The sequence below is a fragment of the Colletotrichum godetiae genome (assembly GCF_030913485.1).
Source record: "Colletotrichum godetiae strain CBS 193.32 chromosome Unknown BDP55scaffold_31, whole genome shotgun sequence".
Lineage (NCBI taxonomy): Eukaryota > Fungi > Ascomycota > Sordariomycetes > Glomerellales > Glomerellaceae > Colletotrichum > Colletotrichum godetiae.
Window position 1 is genome coordinate 223,245 of NW_026851279.1, and position 25,805 is coordinate 249,049.

At 50.4% G+C, this 25,805-nt stretch overlaps 13 protein-coding genes across 13 annotated transcripts; 7 read left to right on the forward strand and 6 right to left on the reverse strand.

Moving 5' to 3' along the window:
• Positions 1 to 354: 354 nt before the first annotated feature.
• On the reverse strand, positions 355 to 2,133 carry BDP55DRAFT_556372 (cytochrome P450; the record flags this gene model as incomplete). Its single annotated transcript, XM_060569584.1, has 5 exons — positions 355 to 456; positions 512 to 1,288; positions 1,346 to 1,464; positions 1,525 to 1,765; positions 1,825 to 2,133. The coding sequence occupies 5 exons, from the start codon at positions 2,131 to 2,133 to the stop codon at positions 355 to 357; spliced, it is 1,548 nt and encodes a 515-aa protein (XP_060427420.1).
• A 1,015-nt stretch (positions 2,134 to 3,148) lies between these two features.
• BDP55DRAFT_634038 (GPR1/FUN34/yaaH family-domain-containing protein) lies at positions 3,149 to 4,120 on the forward strand (the record flags this gene model as incomplete). Its single annotated transcript, XM_060572626.1, has 5 exons — positions 3,149 to 3,223; positions 3,313 to 3,508; positions 3,564 to 3,674; positions 3,755 to 3,800; positions 3,856 to 4,120. 5 exons carry the CDS (start codon positions 3,149 to 3,151, stop codon positions 4,118 to 4,120), a joined length of 693 nt encoding a protein of 230 aa, XP_060427421.1.
• An 825-nt stretch (positions 4,121 to 4,945) lies between these two features.
• BDP55DRAFT_556331 (ammonium transporter) lies at positions 4,946 to 6,660 on the reverse strand (the record flags this gene model as incomplete). Its single annotated transcript, XM_060569577.1, has 5 exons — positions 4,946 to 5,433; positions 5,491 to 5,924; positions 5,987 to 6,113; positions 6,186 to 6,468; positions 6,562 to 6,660. The coding sequence occupies 5 exons, from the start codon at positions 6,658 to 6,660 to the stop codon at positions 4,946 to 4,948; spliced, it is 1,431 nt and encodes a 476-aa protein (XP_060427422.1).
• A 1,039-nt stretch (positions 6,661 to 7,699) lies between these two features.
• Positions 7,700 to 9,619, forward strand: BDP55DRAFT_770162 (uncharacterized protein). Its single transcript, XM_060581077.1, has 3 exons — positions 7,700 to 8,439; positions 8,497 to 8,959; positions 9,014 to 9,619. Exons 1-3 carry the CDS (start codon positions 7,929 to 7,931, stop codon positions 9,483 to 9,485), a joined length of 1,446 nt encoding a protein of 481 aa, XP_060427423.1. The 5' UTR covers positions 7,700 to 7,928; the 3' UTR covers positions 9,486 to 9,619.
• Positions 9,620 to 11,055: 1,436 nt separating this feature from the next.
• On the forward strand, positions 11,056 to 13,542 carry BDP55DRAFT_224118 (fungal-specific transcription factor domain-containing protein). Its single transcript, XM_060566098.1, has 2 exons — positions 11,056 to 11,376; positions 11,476 to 13,542. The coding sequence occupies exons 1-2, from the start codon at positions 11,281 to 11,283 to the stop codon at positions 13,387 to 13,389; spliced, it is 2,010 nt and encodes a 669-aa protein (XP_060427424.1). The 5' UTR covers positions 11,056 to 11,280; the 3' UTR covers positions 13,390 to 13,542.
• A 62-nt stretch (positions 13,543 to 13,604) lies between these two features.
• BDP55DRAFT_670193 (RmlC-like cupin domain-containing protein) lies at positions 13,605 to 14,436 on the reverse strand. Its single transcript, XM_060575362.1, has one exon. The coding sequence runs from the start codon at positions 14,050 to 14,052 to the stop codon at positions 13,696 to 13,698; it is 357 nt and encodes a 118-aa protein (XP_060427425.1). The 5' UTR covers positions 14,053 to 14,436; the 3' UTR covers positions 13,605 to 13,695.
• A 132-nt stretch (positions 14,437 to 14,568) lies between these two features.
• Positions 14,569 to 16,105, forward strand: BDP55DRAFT_670195 (uncharacterized protein). The gene has a single exon (XM_060575363.1). It carries the CDS (start codon positions 14,747 to 14,749, stop codon positions 15,959 to 15,961), a length of 1,215 nt encoding a protein of 404 aa, XP_060427426.1. The 5' UTR covers positions 14,569 to 14,746; the 3' UTR covers positions 15,962 to 16,105.
• Positions 16,106 to 16,473: 368 nt separating this feature from the next.
• On the reverse strand, positions 16,474 to 16,824 carry BDP55DRAFT_748835 (uncharacterized protein; the record flags this gene model as incomplete). The annotated part of the gene is made up of 1 exon (XM_060580598.1): positions 16,474 to 16,824. One exon carries the CDS (start codon positions 16,822 to 16,824, stop codon positions 16,474 to 16,476), a length of 351 nt encoding a protein of 116 aa, XP_060427427.1.
• Positions 16,825 to 17,209: 385 nt separating this feature from the next.
• BDP55DRAFT_670197 (dopa 4,5-dioxygenase) lies at positions 17,210 to 18,438 on the reverse strand. Its single transcript, XM_060575364.1, has 4 exons — positions 18,134 to 18,438; positions 17,992 to 18,066; positions 17,849 to 17,915; positions 17,210 to 17,799 (listed from the first exon to the last, which is right to left on the reverse strand). Exons 1-4 carry the CDS (start codon positions 18,303 to 18,305, stop codon positions 17,541 to 17,543), a joined length of 573 nt encoding a protein of 190 aa, XP_060427428.1. The 5' UTR covers positions 18,306 to 18,438; the 3' UTR covers positions 17,210 to 17,540.
• A 57-nt stretch (positions 18,439 to 18,495) lies between these two features.
• Positions 18,496 to 19,794, reverse strand: BDP55DRAFT_670199 (uncharacterized protein). Its single transcript, XM_060575365.1, has 3 exons — positions 19,361 to 19,794; positions 18,987 to 19,304; positions 18,496 to 18,937 (listed from the first exon to the last, which is right to left on the reverse strand). The coding sequence occupies exons 1-3, from the start codon at positions 19,668 to 19,670 to the stop codon at positions 18,636 to 18,638; spliced, it is 930 nt and encodes a 309-aa protein (XP_060427429.1). The 5' UTR covers positions 19,671 to 19,794; the 3' UTR covers positions 18,496 to 18,635.
• Positions 19,795 to 20,242: 448 nt separating this feature from the next.
• On the forward strand, positions 20,243 to 21,462 carry BDP55DRAFT_670201 (uncharacterized protein). The gene is made up of 2 exons (XM_060575366.1): positions 20,243 to 20,502; positions 20,577 to 21,462. Exons 1-2 carry the CDS (start codon positions 20,445 to 20,447, stop codon positions 21,029 to 21,031), a joined length of 513 nt encoding a protein of 170 aa, XP_060427430.1. The 5' UTR covers positions 20,243 to 20,444; the 3' UTR covers positions 21,032 to 21,462.
• A 698-nt stretch (positions 21,463 to 22,160) lies between these two features.
• Positions 22,161 to 23,127, forward strand: BDP55DRAFT_730559 (uncharacterized protein; the record flags this gene model as incomplete). The annotated part of the gene is made up of 2 exons (XM_060579703.1): positions 22,161 to 22,171; positions 22,230 to 23,127. The coding sequence occupies 2 exons, from the start codon at positions 22,161 to 22,163 to the stop codon at positions 23,125 to 23,127; spliced, it is 909 nt and encodes a 302-aa protein (XP_060427431.1).
• Positions 23,128 to 23,389: 262 nt separating this feature from the next.
• Positions 23,390 to 25,777, forward strand: BDP55DRAFT_614156 (heterokaryon incompatibility protein-domain-containing protein). The gene is made up of 2 exons (XM_060571236.1): positions 23,390 to 24,518; positions 24,602 to 25,777. Exons 1-2 carry the CDS (start codon positions 23,667 to 23,669, stop codon positions 25,352 to 25,354), a joined length of 1,605 nt encoding a protein of 534 aa, XP_060427432.1. The 5' UTR covers positions 23,390 to 23,666; the 3' UTR covers positions 25,355 to 25,777.
• The last annotated feature ends 28 nt before the right edge of the window (positions 25,778 to 25,805 follow it).

Below are 25,805 nucleotides of genomic sequence, written 5' to 3' on the forward strand. Positions count from 1 at the left end.
AAGCGTGGTCGCGTGCCGCACGCTGTTCACGAGAGCGTGGGCATAACGGACTTGGCGGTTCTTGAGCTAACCCCGCCAGGCTTCGAAGGTATGGCGGTCATAACTTTTGTTTTTTAATTCGACCTGGTCAGGCGGGACGTTGTTTCCTTTCCTGCCTTTTATTGCTTATACATCATGATCATCGTTACGAGGCACTGCAGTGGTTCGATCAGGAGATCCCGACTCTTGGCTGCATTCCTTTTTTTCCAAAACAATCCGCCACCTGGAGACTACAAAACACTTCATTCTACGTCCAATACTACTTGGGGATCAACACGTCAGTCTAAGCGTGATTTTATTTGGCATCTACAAACCTCAGATTCTGCCGGATTTGGTCAGCTTGACATGGATGTTCTTTTGTCTCACAAACCACGCGTTCACAGTGTCCCATTCTTTGTCTGGATAGCTCAAGTTGATCTAAAGGTGTGGTATTGTTAGTTCGAATTCTTCTAGTATAGGTAGTATTTCTTACATCGTAGGTATAGAGAAGAGTCGGAATCGCTTTGTAAATCTCAAGCAAGCTGATGTTCTTGCCGATACAGGTACGTGGACCGGCGCCAAACGTAAAGGTTGCTCCCTGCATCTCCGCCTTTCGAATTTCATAATGCCCTTGGGACTCGTGTTCGCCTTGAAGCCATCGCTCCGGTACGTAGGCGTCTAGGTCAGTGCCGAATGCAGGATGACGATGCATTACCCAGGGGTTGATGCCTACCACGGTGCCTTCTGGCAGGAATGGGCCATCAGGCAGTTGAATGCCAGCTTTGGGAACAATTCTTTCCAGAAGCAGTCCGACTGCAGGATGAAGCCTGAGCGCTTCTTTGATGGTCGCGTCCAGGTACGGCAGCTCTTGGCTCTCTTTCCATGTCACCGGTATCGACATCTTGCCGCTTTCTCTGGCACTGACGATTTCTTTCATGACCTTGTCCAAAGTTGAGGGATTCTTGAGAAGGTAGTAGAGTACTGCGCGTAATGAGATTGCTGTCGTGTCAGACCCAGCATTGACATTGCTGAGTGTCCAAGAGAAGACCTGACCATCATCGACAACTTGAGGATGCGTCTTCTTGGTTTCCAGGAAGCGAGTGAGAAAGTCGCGATGTGAAGGGTTTTCTATCTTTCCCTCGGGACGATGAAGACGCTCTTCGAGGCATCGGCGCGCAAATCGAGCCACAGCTCCTGTCGAACCGCCGCCGAACTTGCGTTTGATCGGATTCTTGATGAAAAGATGATCCAACCAAGGGATTTGACCAATCTGAGGGCATAGACTGTCAGCGACTGGCTGGTCATTTTGCTTTCCATCAAAACTCACCATTCCTGCATAGTCAACCATCTTTTCCAGTGACACCATCACATTTCCGACATCTTTGCCCTGGTCGAGAAAACCGAGCGGTTTGCCAAAGGTCAATTCTCCAATCACATCGAAAGCATCTGAATGGGAAAACGCCGATATTAGCCACGTCCGTCGAGCTTCCCAGGCAGTCACTTTACAATACTGGAGCCAAGTCGCCAGATCGCACTCTCGTCCAGCTTCGGCGAACTCATCCAACTTCTCAAGCAACTTTTCTATCGTGCTATCGACGAAGCACTCAAACTCGGTCAGGGTACTCATGGAATACAAGTTCGAGATGGGTCTCTTAATCTTGGCATGGAAGTCCTCGTCGAGCGTGGTAAAAAGTGTCTGTGTCGGTTTGCCATTCGCGAGCTGCTGCTGCACCGCATAAAACTCTGTCTAGATGAACCATCCTCATTATTACCCGCCACGAATGTCACGAGACGGGTCTAACTCACCTTACGATATCCCTTGTTCACACCATAAATCGTTTTCAAGGCTTCGAGATTTTGGACGCTGACTAGATTTGGTCCAAGCCGTACGTACTGCCCGTACTGTGCATGGAGCTTGATGTGTGTCTCATGAGCCCGTCCGCGCGCTACGTCAACGAACCTCCAGATATTGGAGATTTTGGCTAAGAATGGGCCTGGTATGTTGGAAACACCTTTGGTTGTGAAGTTCCGGACCAGGTGAATTGCCAAGACAGCAATAATCAGAATTGGGAGATTAGCCGAAACAAGTGCTAGGACTTCCGAAATAATGGCCATTTTCGCTGCGAGGATATGCTATAGTCGTCAGACGTCGCGAAAGCCCTGAGATCTGGTTCGATGGATGCACGACTAAAGTATTTTGATGGCGGAGGACGATGGACACGGACGATAAACGGGAATCAAGTAATATTTCGATTTCCTTGTAGCCAAATACTGTTTACCCGGTCTCTCCGCATTAGCTAAGAATACAATGCCCCCAATCCCATTACTTCCGGTTCCGAGGATCACTCCCACATGGGCCGGCTTCACGGTCTAAGTGCATCACAGAAGCAAGTGCCGATCACCCCGCATCTTGTCATCGGAAGTTCGGAAAAGAACTTGCATAAAGTCTATTCCGTGGCACAATGGATTCAAAGTTTCAGCACACTCCTTTCGGGATACCACAAAGTATTCTCTGACGAGAAAAGCGTAGATACTGACCTGCTAGTGCTCCTGAGTCGACATAGTAACAAGTGGACTGGAATTCTGGACGTCTATGATACACATGTCCTCTCGTATTTCTCTGTTATCGGCAAACGATTTCTACTGTGAGTCCGACGATAAAGGTCCTATCCATTAGAATAAGATATCAGTACGTTGATCAACATGACACCAATTTATGTGGCAATCGATGCTAGATGCACGTTCATGCACAAGACTACACGTACATCTTACGAGGAGCACGTCAATAACTGTCTTGTATCAAAAAATCATGGTGTGGCAAGAATAGAGCTCGCCAAAATTTCTCAAGTGGAACATGTGATGAGACTTGGATGGAGTCGCCGAAGTGGAATCTCGCCAGCATTTCAAAGCCCGGTCAACATGGCTCATGACCGATTGAAACTTTTTCACCTTCTATTTGAATGGAAGCATTATGTCCACTCACTGTTATTCATCGCAATGTTGGAATTGCATTACCATGCTTGCATCTTGACTAGAGCCTCAAGCTTGAAAATTGTCTTCACACACAATTAATGGTACACACTTAATCCGAATCCCTAAGTGCACTCGATATTGTCAGCAGTTACTTGATATGTCTGCCGAGACTAAAGTCGATATCGAGTCGATCAGACCACCTGCAAGCCCCAAAGAGCGTCTTGCTAACTCGGTAGGTTCCTCATGCTGTTTCCTTCTGTCCACTCCGAGCTGCACCCTTCAAAATTTCTCGACCCCCCGGCTGACAACGTTATTTCACAGAGCCCCTTTGGCTATGGCGCTTTTGCAACTACATTGATGACCTTATCACTGTCCAATCTAGGCATCCGAAACGTCGAGAACCAGGCCGTATTCATTGCCAACCTCTGCTTCCTCGCTGGTCTAGGCTTGCTGATCTCAGCTCAGTGGGAGATGGTCAGGGGTAATACGTTTGCCTATACGACACTCATTGCTTTTGGTTAGTTTGGCACTTCTTTATCCCGGATCATGCTGCGGAGTACTAATAATCTCAGCATTCTACTATGGGGGTTATGGCTTCCTCTTGATACCTTCAGTCGGCATTGTCGACAGCTATGGCGGGAAGACAGAGCAGTACTACAATGCATTTGGGTTCTATCTTGCTGGTGTGTTTAGCGTTTTCTCTATGCTCTTGGATCTCGATCTTTACACCTTGCGACTGACTTTAAATGCTGTAACTATCTAGTCTGGTCGCTTTTCAACCTTTTTTTCTTCATTGCTGCTTTTGCGACGTAAGTGTTATACCCATCTGTTCTTGTGCATCCAGCTCACAACATTCAACGTCAGGAACGTCGCCAACGTCATCGTCTACGGAGGACTTGAGATTTCCTACATCTTGAACTGTTCAGCGAACTTTTTGTTTGCGAGTGGACACACCTCGGCTGGTGGGCTTCTGACCAAGGTCGCCGGTGGCTTTGGGTTTGTTGCTGCATTGGCCGGTTTCTACGTCATGGCCGGTGAGTTCTGTGGTGAAGTGTTGCCGTTTTCTGTGCCGTTGGGCGATATGTCGCGATTCTTTCAAAAGAAGAAAAATCATCGGTACCGTAGATGAGCTGCAAATTTAAGTCCCAGGTGCTATCAAAGTCTGCTCTAGTAATGATATCATATGAATAAGTGCCAAACTCTTTTGACAGCGATAGTCGCGTCCTACCTGAGTACGATGTAGATGTGAGTAGAACGTGATCACCCGACCTTTCTGACCGCCTCCGTCATCGTTCGAAGAAGCTACTAGGTGATTGAGCCATGGTAACTCTTTGAAGAAGAGGAAGACCGTTAGTCATAGCCGAGTGGGTCAAACGCCGTCTGCTGCTGGCCCGACTCCCGAGGACGAGGCCCCAAACTTTGAAGTTGCCTGGCTTCGAAGCAGGCTACAATTCAGAAGCGTCTGCACGTAATCACAACGATGAGTTTCTTGAATGTATTGAGTTCGAATACCTGTGATGGATCACTTTTCCAAATATGAAGTGTAGTTCTCGTTCCGGGACCAGCCGCATACACGGTGCTTAGATCCACTCTTTCTCGGCCTCTGCTGAAATGCCGGATTTGCGCCGGGATTTGGGGCCGGCACCCAACACGGGGAATTCCCGGAAGGCTGGGGCCCGCAGTGGCATGAGAGAAAGACTTGCGGTGTCTTTTGACCTTAAGCGCGCTGCAAATCAGCTAGTCTTCGCTTGGCATGAGACTATTTGCGTCCTGGAGTTATCAGAGCAATAACTCGTGTTGATACGGCCTGCAGGCAGGCATGGAGGTATCCATTAGACCCCACAATAGGCTCAAGCGGACAAACATTTCATCATAGCTCAAGTGAAGAGTATGTTTGAAATGTCTATATGGAGCTTCTATTTCTTCGGGACTCTAAGTGAAAGCGGCTATGCGTCTAAGAGCTTTTCGAAAAGCTCGCCGGAGTTGTATTCTCCACCACCTGCCCGTTGTGAATGAGCATATTACCGTCATCATAATCCGAGACGATGTCTTCAATGTAAGCATAGTCGAGACCTCGCAGCTCGTCCTCTTCGGTAGCACGTAGGTGCATGCCCGGAATCTTGTTGATGAGGAACAATAGGATGCAGGAAACGAAGAACGACCATGCAGCACAAGTCGTCGCACCAGCCAACTGGAGTCCGAGTTGCCTAAAGTTTCCATTCCACCAACCACCCTCGTAGGTGTCGCCGCTAACTCCGTCGAGAGCTGGTACCATTTTGTGGGCAAAGAGACCGGTCAGAATGTCGCCGACGTAGCCACCGACACCGTGGATAGCAAAGATGTCGAGGCCGTCATCGACGCGGAGAAGGTGCTGGTATCGAACAGTGTAGAAGCAGCAAATCGCTGTGATGATTCCGACAAGAGGCGAGACGTATACGAGAACTATTTGAAATTGTCGTTAGCGCAAACGCGGAACTGCCACCAGACCAGTTTTCTTACCAAAACCAGCTGCCGGGGTGATACCGACGAGACCAGAGATGATACCCGAGCAGAAGCCGACCAAGCTGAACTTCTTCATGTACATGTAGTCCAAGAGAGCCCACGTAACACCACCGCCACATGCAGCAAAGTTGGTGTTCACAACCACATAGATGGACCGTAAGCTGAGGTTGGCCGTACTAGCTCCGTTGAAGGCAAACCATCCGAACCAGATGAGGACGGTACCAAGAGTCATCAATAAGGGGTTGTGGCCCCTGAACTGGGGAATGTGTCTTTTCTTCGTGGATGTGCTGTCGTCAATACGGGGGCCCAGCATCATTGACCAGGCGAGGGCTCCAAAACCACTGGCGATGTGGACAGGACCGGAACCTGCAAAGTCGTAGAGGCCGAGATTGTAGAGCCAGCCGCTGGGGTTCCACTCCCAATATGCCAAGCTGAAGGGCAGGTCAGACTACCAGCAAAGGTGATTTCGTGGGAGAGACAGGCTAGGACTTACACATAGTATACGAATGTGTTCCAGCAGAGAAGGAAAAGCATGCTAGGCCAGAGGCGACCGCGCTCGAGCATAGCACCAGCCAAAATCATTGCCGTAGCAGTCACGAAAGTGAAGCCAAATGCAGCATCTGTCCCATGGAATAATGTCAGCATCCCTCTCCCCGTCATCCTCAATATTTCCAGGAGTGGATTTTCCATACACAAGATATCCGGGATATCACTGTTCGCAAATGACGGAGAAGCCAAGAGGTTGTGGAATGCCGCATGGGATAGGTCTCCGAGGATGGGATTTGTTGTGCGTGACTGGTACAGCGAGGCACCGTAGATCCAGTATTGTAGGCCACAAGCGCATGCACAGAAGAGTGACTGCAATACCATTGTCATGGCCGATTTCCTACGGTGCATTCCGGCGTAGAGGAAGCCGATGGCCGGGGTAATCTGCCAGCATAGAATCGTGCATACTAGCACCCAGCAGAGGTCACCCTACGGATTATTGACATGGGTTAGCGGGCTTTGGATCCCAATGGAAATCTATTCAAACACATGAGAAGGTATTGTGTCAAGTTGTCACCTTACCTTATCATAGGGTGCGTTGAGGTCATGAGTGATTGGGTTGCCGCCCGTTGGGTCGGTGGCATAGTCTGGGAACTCGGTCACAGGGATGACTTCCGCCATGTTGTATCACGATAATACGTCCAAGAGTGACGATATTACGGTGCGATGATTGAGAAGGCGAACAGGAGAGCTCAGTGTTTCTTTTTCCTCGTTAAAGAACCAAAACCTCGGAGCTTCCTCCTACGAGTTTGAGGGGACATTAGGGAGCCACTTAAAGCTTTCGTCAATCTTCAGATGTTGGCCAAGCTGTCATGCTGTCGGTATTGCTATCACTTGGCACCAGTCCGAACCCCAGATAAGGTTGGCTCTGTAACAAAATTAAGCATGTTCACAATTGTCTTGGGCACCCGATGCCAGATAACACCAACCTCCCTGATTGGCCTATCCCTGATAGACGAGCTTCACCGGGAACACGAAAAGACCTATCTTTCTACTCAATCCAGGAAATTCTCCAGGTGGTTTCTGGGCACCAAAAGTCTGGGCATTGCTAGGGGTGACTGGAAAGGGATGAGGATCAGTGGGTTCAACTGTCTTGCCCTGTAGGTTGTGAATAACGACCGGTCTAAACTGCTGGAAACGGATGCGGGAGCCTATCCAATTAGAGTAAAGTTGAGCAGGAGGGAGACGGTTTGAAGGTCAGCCGTTCGGATTCAACACGTGAAGTAGGGGAGGACGCACGGCGTCATACGCCATGTATACTAATCCTGCCGTGAAGCTAACCATTGGTTTCTGGCAGCACCGAAATAGGTGAGTGTTATTTGATAGGAGCTTACATGCAAGGAAGCCCTGGCAGCATTAGAGATGCACGGGCACTGCGGGCTCCGCAGCCTCCAGCCGCGTGAGGGACGGCCACAGCCAGGGCAGAGTGGGAGACATGAGAGACATCCAAGACAGGCAAGACAGGGTCGTCACCAAGCGGGGTCATCCCGCATCCCATGTTCCTGACCTTATCGCTGCATCGTCAGTGGGTGAGAGAGCGTGCCGGGTAGATTGAACAAATTGGGCTAGACTCTGTGACGCGAAATGGATCAAGCTCCCGTCCGTATAATCTTTCCGGTTCCAGTGAGGGTGTGAAGGACGACGTCCTACCCTCCAGACTGTAACGCGCCGCATCATGCGGATGATCAAGCTGTAGCATACGAGCGACTGCTGGCTAATTCTACCAGATGCATCTATTCCACCCTGTGACTTGTGGTTTTGAACATCTTGATAGACCATAGTTGTGCTGGAGAGTCTTGGATACTTATCTCCTAGCTTTCAGCGATGAGAATAAACGTATCGGTGCCTAGTCATTTCGTATTACAGACTAGAAGCTCTGACCTTTCGCCATGTCCTTCGCTGTCGAAATCGCTGACCATCACACCATCACCACAGTGCTTGGCATCGCCGCATTCACCGGTGCCCTACTCTATCTCATAAGCACTCTCATCGACAGCCGGAAGGTTTTTTCGAGTTTTAACCGCGCCCCGTCCTTCAGTCTGCCGACCGAGAAGCCCTCCGTGACTACGGCCGAGAAGCCGAGCTACGTTAACGCGTTCCCTCCGTCCCAGAGGGCCACAATTGCGGAGCTTGGGCCACAATTCGCGGGTATCAAGGAGGTCGACCTCGCCGTGACGCCGAAGCCTCTGTTGCGGGTGGATGCCGACTACCGGTCCGCCGACCCCTCCCTCTTTAACTTCAGTGGCTTTAGCATCGATGATATTCAAAAGCTTGGCAACTTTCCCAATTATGCAACTATTTCAGGTGTTCCGTTGCCGTCGCCGGTGGAAAATTTCGACATCGACAAGGCCGTCCCGCGGCCCTACCGGCCGTTCAGATGGGCTTACCACCAGACTATGTGTAAGTTCCGTCATTATTCTAGGATTCGTGCACTCAAACTCACTCAAAGACTCCCAGCCTTGACCAAGATGGATACGGATTTCTGGATTGAGCTCGAAAACACATACAAGCAGCGCATTGCCGAGCGTAAAGATCTGTACGCAAAGAACGGCCGTGATGTTCTTGATAGTTTGCCCGGATGCGAACTTGCGTGCAAAGAACTCATGGAAATGGTCATCCAATTCATCTGCGCAAGGTATCCTAAGCAGTTCAAGCTTGATGGCACCATCTTGGTCAACAACATTCTAGGCACGACAACGGATCTATCTGTCACCGAGCCACTGATCGTGCTCTTGGACAATGTCCCTGAAGATTTTGGCATCATGCTTCGGGATCACGAGACGGGCAAGTACGTTCTACGAGGCGGAATTATCTGCTCCTCCGTTGGCTGGAAGCTCAGTGAAAAGGCAGGCTTGGGGCTGCCAGGAATTCACAAGGTGGTTCCAGACTACAAAGAGAAGATGGAGTTTAGCATGGATCGGTGAGCTCACTACTTGGTTCCAGGTAGTTACTTCCATCATTAACATGTTTCTAGATTTTTCACCAAAATGCCAACCAACAAACCTATTCAACGTGGTTCATGGGGTCTAGAAAAGGGCCAACCACTCTATCTTCCCTCAGAGCACCCCGATTTCTCTCACCGCGAACATCAGAACCCTAGCTTGGAACCCGGAGATGTTCACTTACGTGTCGATTGGCAGACCCTGCGCCGCCTACCACTATCTGGTGGCGTTGTTTTCAACTTCAAGGCACTGTTCACACCGTTGACAGAGTTCAAGGATGAGCCGTACATCCCTTCTCTAGTTCTCAAAGTTCTAAATGAGGGCAAGGAGAGCCTTCTGAAATACAAGGGGACATGGCATGTAGAGCACGTGGTAAAGCCGACGTTGAAGGAGTATGAGAAGTATCAGATTGAGAATGGTTTGATTGGAAAGGATTGGGAGCCGCACACTTTGGCTGAAGCCCCTTTCTTCAAGGGATGGGAGAAGAAGTGGACTGTTGGATGATAGGTTGTAGTTTCACCATAATGCATAGGTTGGCGATGCCTTCATGAGAAATAATGAAAGTTGAGGGGTCCCCGGATCATGCGCCCACAATGCTTTCATAACGTGACTCATTGGTCCGATCACAAAAGGAGACGGGGAGCAGTCCAGCTTTCACGCAGCTTGGAGCTGCTGTCAAACTCCGTCGTGATATTTAAGCCAGTTTCGGCTTCCAGATCCTCCACGTGAACGAGAATAGCACTATTGCCACGCCTTACGAACCAAGAGCCATCGGTCTCTAACCCATGAGCGCGAGGTGACGTGGAGGTACATTGAGGAGAGTGGAATCAGTTACTAATGGAAACGACAGCAGATCAGCGGGAGCGAAGCGCGCTCGACGGATCAGGAATAGCAGAATGCGGGGTACATGAGCGCCGAAGTGAGGTTGAAACTCCCATACCCATCTCTCCTCGAAGACATGCACTTGAGAGATGAAGACAATACGCATTCTTCTCGCACGTTAATGAGAGCTGGCCAGTCTAACTGGTATCGTGAGTTTCGGTCAGGGAACAGCCATGCCGGCCGAGGTCGGAGGATCTGAAAGCCGCTTATGCAGCCACCCTATCACTAAAGTTCAAGCCACACTGATAGAACGTTGAATATGAATCTCGAAGAGAACAATGGTAGGAGTCTCCGAAAGTGCGAGGGCAACATGGGAAACATGAAGAGGCGCTGGCTAGGTAGGCTTATCTTGGGCCAGGTGGTCCTTCCGCGGCGTCTATCCCGGTACCGGGATAGATAAAGGACAATAGAGTCTTCATGATTGGGCTGTGGGCTCGCATAATGCGGGGTATACCGGGGACGATCGCCGCGTATCTTGGGCATCTTGGTCTGGAACCCCTTGAATCCCTGGAATTCTTCTGCCACCCTTGGCCTTTCTTATCGCCGCAACGCCGAAAAGGAGGGAGTCTGCGGGAATTCGGGATCACCATGGTCTCTTTTTTCCTTCTTCTTTGGGGCAGTCTTAGTCTTCAGGCTGGAGAGCCAGTGGCCATATACCTTGCGATATATCTTGACTTATGCGAGTTGCCTGACTCACGGCTCTCGTGTCTTGAGCTGAGCCCTCAGCGGACTGCCTGAGACTTGGTCCATGTCACCGGGACCCTCGGAGCGTGGACAGGCAGTGTACATCTCAGGCGAACTCTTCATAAGTTTGATGAGCACTAGACTAGGTATCCAGTTCAAAGTCACGAACTCCACAGAACCTTTTCATCACTACAATGGCTGGGCACAATATTCTCCGGGCGTGACCTGTCGGAAACAAATACGGCGAAGCTCTATGGCCAGTGACAAGCAACCACGATGTTAAAGCGAAACGAACATCCACGAGCGTCGAGCGGCATCGCTCTCGCACCTGTGCCGCTCTCCCGCTGCAAGGATGACCAGCGGGCTGCTCCAGCCAGTCTCATCCATCAAACATGCCCCTACCACCAATCATGAACGCCGCTGGCTTATCATGCGCCAGCCAAGATACCTTAAACTACAAATAGCGTCATAAGATGGCATCCCCCGCGTTTATGGCACTGCCGCGAATGGACCTGGACTACCAAGATGAACACTCATCCGATCACGATGAGGACCGACGACCGGTGACTTTCGGAACAAAAAAGTCCTTGTGGCCTGCTCCCAGCTTTCCCTTGCTCTCGAAGTCGAAGTCGAACTCGCCTCAGACCGATTTTGAGCTGGTATCCTATCAACTACAGCCTTCAGCAACATTCACCCGTTCTTAGAACCCCCTCACTTATTGGAATAAAGTTCAATGGTACCCCCCAAGAGTTCAAAGTCGGTATCCAAAACTAGAACTGGTCTCAACCCTCGGTCGAGATCGGGCTGTGTCACTTGCAAAGCCAAGCATGTACGTCGCCGCTCATCCGCCGTGTGCCTGATTCCATGATGGATGAGGATCTCACGGCAACGACCCCACACACGGTCGCTGACAAAATCACTGCGACAGTTAAAATGTGACGAGACGCGACCGGCCTGTCAACAGTGCACACGGAAGGGTATCAAGTGTGGAGGATTCGCGCAGGGCTTGAGATGGTCGTTCAAACACCAGCCCGCCCTTCAAGTTTTGACACTCGACGACTTCAATCCCCCGACTCAAACATCACCGAAACGACCAGCCGCCGACGCGCCCGAGGGCCAGACGCGCGCCAAAAAAGCAAACTCCGTTTCAGTGAGCAGCGGTAGTTCACCCAGAAGTCGGCGCTCAATCTCATCATCTTCTTCCAAGAGCTCTGCTCAGCGAGATGGGCACGGAGAAGGGGATGAGGATGCCACCAGGGCTTATCAGATGAGCGATGGAGGGATGGATGAAATATCCCAACTTTTCGCGGAGGAACCCGTGTCACCTCGTCAACCATCGCTGGGCGTGATCATTCAACAACCGGGCTCCTCCAAATCCGCAGAGCAGACACAGCTGGCTCCGTACTCACTGTCGCCCAGTCTCGCCGACACCTCATCGGCGTTCATCATCAACTGGTTCGAGCAGGTATGCCCAGCGTGGTCCGGCTTTGACTCGAACGCGAATCTCAATCGAAAGATCGCCATAGACTTGTGGAGAACGTCCGCCACGGTGTGCAGCTCTCTCGAGAGCATGTCCGCCGCGTTCCTAGCGTCTCGTCTCCCGAGCATGAGGCAATCCGCACTCCGACTCATGCAACGAGCGACAGATTTCATCCAAGCTGAGCTTCAAGTCGTAAAGGCGCAAGGCGAGTTCCGCACTGTTCCGACGGGTCTCATATTCTCTCTCTTTTGCCTAGGAACGACGGTCTGCTGGGTCGATTCACGCTTGTACGGGCTGCCCTTTTTGAGAGAAGTGAGATCCCTCATCCACCGACTGAATGCGCAGTCGGCTTCCTTCTCGAGCGCGAACCAGGACATGCTCTCATTCTTCAACAAGAGCTTGGCGTACTGTGAAATGCTTCTCTCCGTGGTGCGCGATGATGAGCCGCTCGATCAAGGAGATGCAGACTTGGTGCTTCAGATTATCGAGGAGCGTTCACCACACCCGTGGACCGGCGTATCTACCCTCACCACACGCCTTTTCGCTGAGTCGATCCGGCTGTGTCGCAGTGCACGACATCGACTGAGGCAAGGCATGGATCCGCAAAAGTACTTCTCAAACGCTCTTCAAGACTTGATAGGAGCTCAGCGTCTGGAAGAGCAACTGTTGGAGCTTGAGTTCCCATCGGAGACCCCGGATGTCGACACTGGTGACAGCTCGACGCCGGTTTCTCACTTAGCCAGGGTTGCTGAAGCTTATCGACTCTCTTCGCTTCTACACTTGTACCAGACTTTCCCTGATCTGGTCTCCCTACGACTCCCGGCCGAATCACCAATGACCGAGAGTGGCTCCGTGCCGTGGGACGAGTGGATCATTCCCCTGGCCCTTAGACTCGTCAAAGTCCTCGAACACATCCCAGCAACCTCGGGTACCCGCGTCATTCAACCGCTCCTGTACATCTCGGCGAGTACGGGACTTCGCCACGACGCGCCAGCCACGTCAGATATGATGGGTGCATTCGGGTCCCTGCAGCAAGACCTGATGGGAGGCACGGGGTCAAACATGTTCAGCCCTCCACCGCTGTTCGATTCCCACAACTTGTCTCAGTACATCAGCCAGATGGCAGAGGCTCCGACACGAGAGGGCTCAATGTCCAACATGACGCTTGACGTTGGAAGTGCTCGCCACTTCGTCATGAGGCGTCTGAGTATCCTGGAGAGTAGTTTGCCTCCGACCCCGGTCGTAGTAGCAAAGGATCTCGTTCAGACCATCTGGAGGGCGTACGACAACGATATCGGCTCACCTACGGTTCACTGGATTGATGTTATGGAAGATAATGACTTACGTTCAATGTTTGGGTGATAAGATTCATGTGATGGAAATTGGTTCGAACTTCGTCTCGAAGGCATCACTTTTTTGGTCTGCTTCATCTTTCTGGAATGATTAGAAATGGGTAGGGCACAGGTCCGGTCTTTTGGCGTTGGGGCGCTCACGACACGACTGAACACATTGTAGGCTCCGGGATGAACGGCCGTTTGGAAATCATGTAGATTCGCAATGAAATTGCAAATTCATAAATGGTCATATCCTATGTCATCTTGCCACAATCCAGGTCAACTCGCTGTTGTTGCCCTTTCTTTCCTGCCCAGGTGATACACCAACTTCTCCTCAGAAGTCGCTCTTCTTGCGCTGACCAACATAGAACGCCAGGCCGTAGTCGCTGGTGGTGAAGGTAATTGTTGAGCCCTTGGGGAAGTGGAAGACATCGCCGGGCTTTGCCTCGACCTTCTGACCCGTCTCATCGGAGATAGTGTAGTCGCCCTCAAGGATGATCTTCATCTCGTCATACTTGTAGGTGTACGTGAGGGGCTCACCCTTCTTCAGACGGAAGAGACCGGATGAGATGGGCTTCTCAGGGTTCGACTCGTCACTTGAGAAGACATCTCCGAGGTAAGCGTTGTCACCCGCGAGAAGGGGGATTTGGAAGGTTGATTGGGCCTTGGCGTAGTGTTGGAAGGCGGCCATTGTGATGATAGAAATGATGTTATTTGGTGGTAAAAATGTGGCGAGTAGGTATGATGATGTCAAGGTCTTGTTGACTGTGTGATGCTACTACATCTCCAACATAGCCGAATCACCCGATATATATACAGCTCAATCCATCAGTGTAAGAATGCTTCTTTAGGCAATACCCCAAGTTTCCAAGTGAGCCTCTTCATTCTGGGCATTGGAGACATCCGGGAACAAGGTTCGGTTTCACTCCCGCGAGTTTGTTAAAGAAGGGCCCCCAAGCATCGACGTGAAAGATAGGACGATAGGGTATAATTTCCCGTTCCGGTAAAGCGCACCCCCGTCCATCTCGGAACGGTCAAGTGGAGAATCGGTTCGTTGAGGGAGTCGATCTTGCGGGGACGAGTCTGGTGAAGAGATACGGGCGTGGGACGGGGCTCCGACCGGATAGCGGGACCAAAGTCTTTACTGGAAGGGATTTCCTAATGCGTAGCTGACTCGAAAACTTGGCTGAAGTGATAATGCTCTGGAGTTTCCTTGAGTTCGCTAGTGAACATCTCAGCCTCTATAACACTTCCTTCACAAATGCACACGTTTAGACCCTGGTTATCTTCAGCACAGATAGGCCTTACCCAAACCTCGAGCGCCTCTCGTTTCCCCCGACGTGTTAGATCATCCACTTCCAAGTCACATAGAACATTATCCTGATATGGCGCTGTTAGCGTTATCGGCGCTCACCTCGGATAGTTGGAAACTCCTCCTCGGACTCTTCGCACTCTTCTTCGCAGCCATACTCTCACGATCGCTCGGCGCACTGCGACCGCGAAAAGGAGCCCTCTTCAGCAAAACATCATCCACACCCCGAAATGAAAAGTCCAAGGAAGCCTCCAAGACATGGCAAATGCCGGTTCCCAGTCCTTACCCGGACTGGTCGATAGAAACGACGAAGCCACTTCCCTATCGTGCATTTCGCTATGGCCCGAAATACAATGTCACAATGGGACTTCGTTCAGTCCAGCCCGAAGACTGGATTGAGCTTGACAATCACTACCCTCGATATCATGCCGATAAGACTGCTCGAATCGCTGAACGAGGTGAGAAGTGCTTCGGAACAAACCCGGAGGCCTACCCTGCAGCGATGGAGCTTCTTGAAGAACTGTGCCAATACCTCCCCGCTCGCTACCCTACGATGTTCAAGCGAACCCCCGTCGGCATCGACAATCTCTGGTCAGGAGAATCATTCAACATAGTCGAAACACCTCTCAAAGAAGATCCTGCTGCCATCGCCGCCAAGCTAGTGCAAGACGACCTCGCCATCATGATCGAACGGCCCGACGGCAAGTACTACTTGCTCAGCGGTTCCATTCTGCTAGCCGGCTTTTGGAAATTGAGCGACAAGTTTGGCATGTCTCTCGAGGAGATCCACACGTCCGGCGAGGTCCCCCACTACAAGGAGAAGCTCCACAACGGCATGGCCAGCTTCTTCAAGCGTCTGCGCTGCGACCAGATCTACTCCCGCAATAACTACTTCATCCAGGTCGATGACTCTCTGCCCTGGAGCTGGAGTATTGGTGAAGAAGACAGTCCCGTCGCCAGCTGGAGTACGGCTGAGAAAGATAGAGCGGTTGAGCATCACTATTTCCGTTCGGAGAGGCAGTCGCTGCGCCGTCTTCCCAAGACCAAGGCCATTGTGTTCACAATTAGGACGTACTTTCATCCGGTTACCGAACTGGCTGCGGAAGACTACGTGCCTGGAAGACTTGCCAGTGCTGTTCGAAGCTGGGATGAGACTGTGGCAAACTACAAGGGGCGGGAGATGTATGAGAAGGTATTACTAGAGTACCTTGACAATGAGCATCAAAAGCAGCTAGATCGAGGTTTGGACTTGAGCGAAGAAGATGAAGTTCGGAAGTATCCCTGGTAAGCAACTGCCACTATGTCTACTTGCCGTGGGTTGAGAGCCGTCTCACCATGAATACATCGTGATAATCGCCTTGGGCGGAAAATTCTATGTCTTTTTTCGCTCTATGCCTTATCTTCCAGAATAAATACATACATACACAGTGAACGTATCGTGCGTGAACATATAAACCTTCATCATCATGCTGAATGCCTGTATTTTGCTTGCCTAGTTTTAGTCGCTCTTTTCAGGGACCTCGACTCGTCTTGGATGGGGAAACAGTGAGGGCGTCAATAGAAGTGCTATGTCTAGGCACATAGAGGCCTGGAGCTAGGACTGTGCGAGCGCTGGAGCTGGACACTCGGCCCTGGAGCCGCTGAAGCCGGCCCACTGACGACCTTGCTTAACGATTGTTGATCCAGAACGACTTAGAATTTGACATGACGTTTGTGTCAATAGGCACTGATTCTAACAGAACGATTGCAACATTCCAACGCCAACTATTCCCTGCCTACACTGTTGAGTAGCTCTACAGTTCAATCTTCAGGGCAGCGAATATTGAAGTGATCACAGTTGACTTGCAGTGATGCACCAACCCTATTACATTGCAGAGACCCCACAGAAGTGCGATTACAGTCACTACCAGAGAAGAAATTGACGGTGCAATTGCAGCCTCCTCCAACAGTTCGATCCGTAACTAAGCCACAGGCACCGTTGATTGCTTCAAAACACTCGCTAACCCCAGGTCGAGTCGAGTTCCCATAACTCAGATTTTGTCCGGTGCAGCTACCAGGTCGCCCTGCTCCAAGATATGCGGATGCGGCGCAGAATGTGGCCAGGGACGCTTGAGTGAGTACCACGGCGACGATGATGGCGGCGCTTTTCATTTTTAGATTCGCGATCGTTGTTAGATATCTATCTGAATATTAGAGACAGTCAACTCGATATATGTGTCTTCCTGTTATAAGAAACTTCAAAGATCGAGGCTTACTTGGTTTCTCACGTATGTGCTTCTCACAAGTATGGCAGATTCCGAGGAGATTTATCCGAGGCCAGACTCGTCGAAGACTATCCTGGGCATCATTTCGGGAAATGGAGTCATTTATACATGGAGTGTGTGGAATATGCCATCCTGTCCCAAGCAACGTCTCACGAGAACGGCAGGCTTGAGCAAACATTGTTGTAATCAGACAAACTCTGCGACTCGCCTGTACGTTTTTGTTTGGTCAAACTACTATCCGACCTTGGATGTCGATAGTCGCACAATAAGAGCAGCAGACTGAGAGGTATCTATTCATTCATCCAAAAGTAGGGGGCAAGTCATCGTTTCTGCCATCCACTCAAGCTTGCTCTCGCCGGCGTGGCCGAGTGACATGTATGACGGACCGGGGCTGCTACAGTCCTTTAGAAGACTTGTACTTTTTGAAGGCGCACGTAGATAACCTGAGCTCAGGTGCTTCAAGATCAGATTCTTTCGATCCAAACCTATGTCACGAAGCTTCACTTCTTAGGAAGCTCCTCATTTCCTCGCAAGACGAGATCCCGTCGCTATCAAATTACCTTGGTATTGCAGCTGTTGAGCATTGTCTAAGCTGGAAAACTACTAATCTTTAGGTGCAGGCGCAGCCTCTGGATCATCAGCTAACAGGGCCTCAACCTCTGCACCCCTCCTCAACCGCTCCTCTAATGAGATCTCCTGCTCCGGCGATGTGGACCAACCAAGGCCCAGCTCCGGATATTGGAGAGGGACATCGCCATCGGACGGCAGGCTATCAAGATAGATTGGCCACGCTGAACCCATCCAAGCGTTTCTCGTTTCATGATCTCGACGTTGGCTCGATGTCAATGGATGAACAAGGACACTAAGGTTTGAGTAAGCATCAAGACAAGCAATACTAGGTCTGGTCCTACCTCAAGTTGCCTCGGTTGGCCGCCAAGTAGAAGAATACATCCGAAAATGAGGAGTCGGGGACCCAAACTGCACACAAATCATTGCTTAGTCAAACCCATTACCTTAAATATGTGAATTTGCTGGCAGCTTTGGCATTACTCACTCTCATAAGATCCTGCTGGGTGTGGTCCGATAGGGAACTCGTTGACCCTGAACAGTGGAACGGCAACGAACGCCCCTAGACGTGGGAATCAGCAAAGAATTCAGCCAATCCCATTCCTGAGAGACATTGCTTCCAAACCTACCATCACGTCGCAGTCTCAATACAGCATCACGAAGGGCAAGGGCGGCAGCAGTCTCAGTCGGTGATTGTAGCAGGAAGTAGATGTGGAAATGCCATTCCCGAGTCCGAGCTTCGACAACCGTCTTCAGATCGGTCTGCGGGGTCGGAGGCGTGGAATGGGTTACCATGGTCATGGTAAGATGCTGCGAGATGATATCCTGCTGATGGCTAATGTTGTATTTTAGAAGTTTGACAAGTTCATGATTCAAGTCTGGCCGACGGGATAGCTCGTGGTCAGAGTGCGGAGCAATGGCCGCTTAATCACGCAATCAAATTGATTCTCACGTGCGCCAACACAGTGAGAGAAAGCGGTTAGAATCGGATGTAAACAAAGCCCGGGTAGACCACAGCAAATTCTGCTGCAAGCAGGTTATCATCAAAACATTTCTTGGTGTTTTCGTATTTACTCCGTATCAAAAGACCTTGTGCGAGATTTTCCAATTTTATTTCGCCGCCCAGAATCATCACGATGCTGGGCCTGGCTTAGGCATGACAGGCCATCCAGGCGGAGGCGACTTCATCTCTTGAAAGACATTCGGATCCATTGAGTTGCTATTGACCCAACTCAATAACGCGTCAAAGTCACGGCATACTTTATGGTTCATGAAATCCGGAAATGGCTGCTCCCAGTTCTCAACCCAGTTGAAAGTAATCATGTCCACTGACCCGGTGCACTTGATTGCCTGGGCAAGAATGTCGAAGCAATGGCCGATGTGGGCTTGATGTTGGGCTCCTCCTGGCCTTGGTCCCTCCTTTGACTCGTAATCTGGGCTCAGGTATCAGAATACAAACTGACCTCGTGCCTTGAAACTTACAATGCTCATATGACACTTCCCTGCGCAGCATGTCCAAGCAGTGGAGGTGATGGAAAACTTCTGTTTGCGCGATATATGCATCTGAACCGTAGCCATGATCTTCTGGAATCTTGACAGCAATACGGGGATCTTTTCCAAGCTGCCTTACATCGGCTTCTCCAATAACCAAAGGCCAGACATGGTCGCCAATGCGATGCCACTCCTTATCAGCCTCTTTACCAACTCGCTGGCGAAGAACTGACGGCGGATTCGTGTCATATAAAGTGCCGTTCGTCACTCTGCTGATTCTTGGTACATCGAAACGCTCAAGAATAGGGGCTTAAACGCTTTCTTAGCGAATTCGTAACAAAATTCTAAACCTTTGGAACACTCACAGTAGAAGGACGTGTGCTTCCAATAGTCTTGGACACTTGAAGAATGCCTTACTGGTCCCTGCCAAAGCCACATGGTACATGAGGCAATGAAAAGTCCAAGATTGAGAAAGGTCACAAGATATGACTTTTGGCTGTATAACTTCAGCCATGGAGTCTTCTCTTCGACATTTCGAAGCCCCGGCTCCGTGTCTTTATGAGGCAATAGAGCTTTTTCGATATCCCCATTCTCTTCCACAGTTTCCGAGAAAGTGTCTTCATCGTGTGAAGCTTCTGATGAGTCAGTCGATTGTCGTTGTAATCTATTCATCATGATTATGTGCTCCAACAGCTCAAGCTCGAGAATATAGAAAGTCTAGCATGCAGGCCGTGAAATTGAAGTCTGCTGTTGAACGAGCAAGAGATTTCATCGCTATGAGAGTAGGGCTTCGTTCTAGTCAGCACAGGCAAGTGCCTGAGCAAATTCAGCCTGCCCAATCATTTATGAGTTCACACGAAGCAAACCCCCGCTATCTCGCTTGAAAGCCTAAATATCTACCTGCCTGAAAGATAAAAGGAGGCGGGCAGAATTGCGACACTCAATTCCTACAGCTCCACCGCATGACGCAGGTGGATTCCTTCGAATCCGTCGTCTGCCTTGGCACGTCGGTGAAGCCCCTAGATGTTCAGAATGTCGTCAAATTCATTGCCCATCTTGAAGCATCTGATGCAACCTTCCTCGTTTGTAACAGTCTTAATCCGGTTCTTGATATCTGTGTGATCTTTTGGCTGCAGCCGTAAGATAGCATTGTTCCGTGTGTGTAAGTGGTGATCAAGTCACCGGACTGACGCGATCCCGTCTCGTCCAACTCCTACGTGCTTCCAGGCAAGTTTTCGTCACCGGCGGCTAAGCCTTTTACAAGGAGGGCATGACTTTGGCTCATTACAGATGATTTGACAGTTATTTGAGAGCCTGTTGGACCGAAGACGGCTTCTCTTCAAATATCAAATACAAGTAACGGCCTCCCAGGATTTCTCTTGAATCAACCATCTCAAAGTCTTATTATTACTTCTATCGTAGACCACATCCAACTCAAATTTAGCAACAATGCGTGCTCAGTACCTTATTCTTGCCGCCATTGGCCTCGTAGCTGCCGCCCCTCTCGGTATGTGATCCTGAGTAGACGGCACTAAGTGCATCAACAAGAAGAAGATGACTGATTTGAGATACCCCTTCCAGACGTCAGAGGAGCAGATGCAGAAGCTGAAGCTATCCCCTTCTACCCAAAGAGGGGAGCTGATGTTGAGGAGGAGGCAATTCCCTTCTACCCTAAGCGCGGAGCCAACGCCGAAGCTGAGGCCATCCCTTTTTACCCTAAGCGAGGAGCAGAGGCGGAGGCTGGAGCCATCCCCTTTTATCCCAAGAGAGGCGCTGATGCGGAAGCCGAGGCCATTCCTTTCTATCCCAAACGTGGTGCTGATGCTGAAGCTGAAGCCATTCCTTTCTATCCTAAGAGAGGCGCGGATGCCGAGGCCGAGGCTATTCCGTTCTATCCCAAGCGCTCTGCCGATGCAGAGGCTGAAGCAATCCCCTTCTATCCTAAGAGAGGCGCGGATGCCGAGGCCGAGGCTATTCCGTTCTATCCCAAGCGCTCTGCCGATGCAGAGGCTGAAGCAATCCCCTTCTACCCTTAAGTAGGAGGTCCATGTGGCGTACTCTCAGTGCAATGCACGAAGTGCCGAGCTGAGACACGGAACGCGCGTTGGAGGTCTTGGCTCAGGTGCTTTCGTTTATCATAGCTTGGACCTGAAGAGGCGTGATGGACCTGTAGAGTAGAATCCTAGAGCTGGGAGGATTAGGATTACTAGGATACGCTCATTACCTTATTACATGCCGCAATTGAAACACTCAATTAACAACCGCGTTCCCCGAGGTGATGTATCTTAACTATTTTCCTTCTTGCCATTTTCGATTGATACTTCAGAGAATGAATGTACGTGGCACTAGTCGAGTTGATTCTACTGCTACGATGCCATGCTGACGGCTGGTTTATCTTCGTAAGGTACTTACGGTGGTCATTCGCGGCCAAGCAAAGCTTGAATGCTATGGCTTTCGAACAACAGTCTTGGCCCAGGTCCTATAATTAAACATCCAGTCATCTACATCCGGAATACGAGACTTCCGATCCAGTTCTATAGTTCGATCGGATGAGTCCTGAAGGAAGCTTGGCAACATGTTCAATTGTAGGCGAGGCATAGGCTATGTGACATCTGAGTCGCAATGTTCCTGGCGATTGCGTAGGCCATACGCGGACAACAAAAGTGCCGCATATTTAGTGCAGCGTCAGCCTGCATCTTGCCCACAAACGGCCCGCCACCGGGCCGTAACATAGTAGATCGGATCAATTGAGCTTCTTTCTTTGGCTTAGGTTGCGGGCGGGGTTTAAGACAGGTCAGGCACATCAAACGGCGATTTCGTGGGGTTGATAAGCTCTTCCACTCCTTCAAATCCTTCGGACTTCCTCTCCGTGCGTCGAGTCACCTTCCCTAGCGTCAACTGTGAATTGCGCCAGACCTGCAACAGCTTCTAAATATGTGCATGACGTGCGGATATCTGATCTAGGCGCGATACTGCAGTCTTTGCTGTCTACCTATGACTACGAGGAACTGCAGGCATCGTCCATGCCAGTACTCGCGAGCTTCCCGCCTTTTTTTGGTTTTCGCGATTTGCGAGTAACACACATGAGTTTCAAGGACACGATATATGCCTACATTTAGCCGTGTTGAAAAGCCACTTAGACTGAGAAACAGAGCCATTCCAAGAATGTCTAAATTGTAAGTGCATCATAATATTGGAAGCTACAGCACCTTGCTGACAGTATTCAACCTCTAGGCTTGAAGTACTCACCGTCCCATGGGCACATAAGGACAAGAGAGAGTATGCTCGGCTTCCGAGAGACGAAAATAACAAGTCTACTCTTGAACATGGTACCCAAGTCTCGTCAAGAAGCAAGACTCTTGCCTTCGTGCAAGTTTTGTCATTCGCGGGCCATCTCTTGATCGTGTTATTGGCGGCTTATGGTCTTTACTCCCTTCTTACATCAAACTCTCCATCCACCTTGCGACCACAGGACAGGTCCTGCAATTGTGGTGAAACAATTGCAGAAGCACGCGCAAACGGCTGCGTGTACGATTCACTTGCTGCCGCCTGGCTTCCACCACACTGCCGGTCTCCTGAATTGACCGCAGAGTTTGAGTCTCTGGGCCCCAATGAGCCCGACACCACTGGCAGCACCTGGGGCTACTGGCACGACAAGAACCAAACACACCCCATGACTCTGGAAGAAGTGAGTCAACTACCAGAGGCGGCCCGGCATGGCCAGCATGCTCGCTTCTTTACCACGCATCAATGGCATCTTGTACATTGCGTGTTCTACTGGCGCAAGATGTGGGAGGCAGCGCGCTGTTCCCGGGGAGTCTCCGGCGCATCTTGCGGCAAGGACGGCGTCCTCGTCATTGAGAAGCGATACGATACTCTCATGCACATCAATCATTGCATGACCATGTTTTTGATGAGGGACCCTCTCGATCACATTGCCGCCGAGGCTGGTGTCGCGCTTCACTCAGACGAGCTTCACGTTGCAAAGCCTCATAAACACCAGGATCAGGGCATGCCGGATGAGAAGACAAGCGCGAATCACAAAAGTGCGAGCTCAAGTACTTCCAAAGACCCTTACGATGAGACAAAGGAGAAACATAGGCTTTGGAAGGGCGATCCATACGATGGATAAGAAAATGGGTTTGGTGGATGGAGAAACGCAAAGGCTCTCTTAAACAGACAGCAATCTCACAATAACATGGAAAAGACTTCAATTTTCGTCCATCACCGGATTTTAAACTAGCCTTTATGTCTTACTCAACCGAGGCTGACCATGAAGACAAGATGGGCAAGAATATCTTAGTGTCTTGGCGTGCATACTTTGGATACCAAACTCACACATGGGTGTCGTTTCTTTTTCTTCCACCAAAAAGCTCCCGCTAGACAAAGGAAAAGACCAGTCTCGCCAGCGACCTCGTCAGCCTTGAGCCCCACCTGCGGTCATCAATGGATTACGAGGCATCTTACCATTGGGCAGCTGCCTAATTACTTGCTACCATTTCCCTAGGTAGTTGCTGACTCCTGAGATGTAACGATGATCTTCCTAGAAAAGACTAGTTCGTACGTGAGTAAGATTTGGGACTGAAATTTTGTCTTCCTTCACGATTCTTGGTCTCCTCAAAATTTCACATTGCTCCAGATTCATTGCCCCAGTCTGGTGCTCCCATCGCCATGAAGCTTCTGAACTGCTCCAGCCTACAGATTGAGGAGTTCTACGGACCGTTCATACCGGAATCTTATGCCATCCTTTCCCACCGATGGGAGGCCGATCATGAGGAGGCTACTTACCAAGATTTTGGTAAAACTGATGTGATAGCGCGAAAGAAAGGATGGAGAAAGATTCAGTATTTCTGTCGCCTTGCGCTGCAGCGGGGTTATAAATATGCCTGGGTGGATACTTGTTGCATCAACAAACAGGACTTCACAGAGCTGACGGAAGCTATCAATTCCATGTTCAAATGGTACGCGCGATCTTCAGCCTGCTATGCGTACCTGTCGGATGTGGGCGTCGACGGGGTGTCACTTCAACAGTCTCAGTGGTTCACTCGCGGGTGGACTTTACAGGAGCTGATCGCCCCCTCACGCGTTGATTTCTTTGACAAGGACTGGAACTACATTGGAAGTCGAGCCGATCTCTGCGATATCATTCATGAACGCACGAATATCGACAAAAGCATACTCGTGGCAGGAAGCGGGAGAGTCGAAGGCCTTTTGACGACAATACCGGTTGCGAGAAGAATGTCTTGGGCATCTGGGCGCGCGACCAAGAGAGAAGAGGATTTGGCGTACTGTCTCTTGGGTGTTTTTGGGGTTAAGATGCCACTTCTTTACGGCGAGGGTAACAGAGCGTTCATCCGACTTCAGGAAGAGATTATTAAGGAGACCAATGACTTGTCAATCTTTGCTTGGTCTGCTCCGACTGACTCTCCATTGGGCTATTCCGGGATTTTGGCCATGTCGCCATCGGCTTTTGAAACCGCAACTGATATCGTACTAAGTAGCGAGATCAAGTATAACCCCGAGGTATGTTTGAGACCATGCCTCCAACTTTTATCTGAATCAAGTGAGCTGTATCATGGTCCAAAAACTGACACCAACTTCAAAAGTACGCAATCACGAACAAAGGCTTGAAAATCACAGCTGAGACGAGTCTGATGCCCGACGGCGCGCACTTCTTAAGCCTCCGCTGCCATAGATCCAATGACCCAGGCCGTCGTCACCTCGGGATTCTTCTCAGAGACCAGGGCGGCAATGTCTTCCTCCGCTGGAAAACCGGTCGCCTCTGGAGTTTAGAGCACAGCGCGCCGGGCATCGAGCACGTGATGTTCATCAGCAAATTCCTCGAGCCAGACGTAGCGGAGACGCTCGCTGGGAACATGAACTCCATCTACCGCAACGCTTTCTGCTTCCCGCCCACGCCGCCAAAGGTGGAGTTCGTCAAAGCCCGGCCCGACGGCATGTGGAGCTCGTCCCGGCGTATGTTTATCACGCAGGGGCTTGACACATTTGACGGATACGTTCAGTACCGGACCTCGGGTACGGCTGACCAGAACTTTATCGTCGCATGTGGCTTTACCGGCGGTGGTGCCAGTCCGTGGGTGTGTCTTGCGGCTGCTAGTGACGAGACGAGGGACATCTTCAATACTGCAATGAGCGGTAACTTTGTGAAGTTGCGCCAGCTTGGTAGTGAGCGCGGTGTGATGAAGACGAGAATCGCGTTTGGTATGGATAGGCGGGTTGAGGATAGGCCGGTGGTGTTGAGCCTTGGAATGGAGACGAGGATGTTGGAGGGACAGCCTGTGTTTTCCATCTTTGTGGATCAAAGAACCGATTGGGGTGATTTATGCTCGGTAATGTAAGGCAAGTAAAATTGAACATCAATCTCACAAGCCATGAACTAGATGTCGGTGATAAGCCCAGGGATGAAGGAATCCAGTCCTATTAGGCCTTTACAAGAGAGTACAATGCCTTCATCTTTCCATATCAGTTTTCTCTTTGCCTGCAGTGCTAGGACTCATATTTGAGAAGACGTTTTTCGACTTGTTATTCGGCTTTGGCCTTTCGCTTTCAAGCGAAATATCTGACTCGCGGCTTCTAGGCTTCATTTTCAACAATACATCCGGTCTGGCAGTCTTTGCAAGGATAATAAGCCTGGAGATATGCTGCTTACATGGAACTTACACGGAAGAGCAGGGCAACTATCTTGGGCTAAATCACACTTACAACAATTCCGGCCACGTTGCACAGGATTCTAGTACCTTGTGACAAAGACTAACTTGGTCTGTAGAGGGTCCCAGAAGTGAGCAGAGG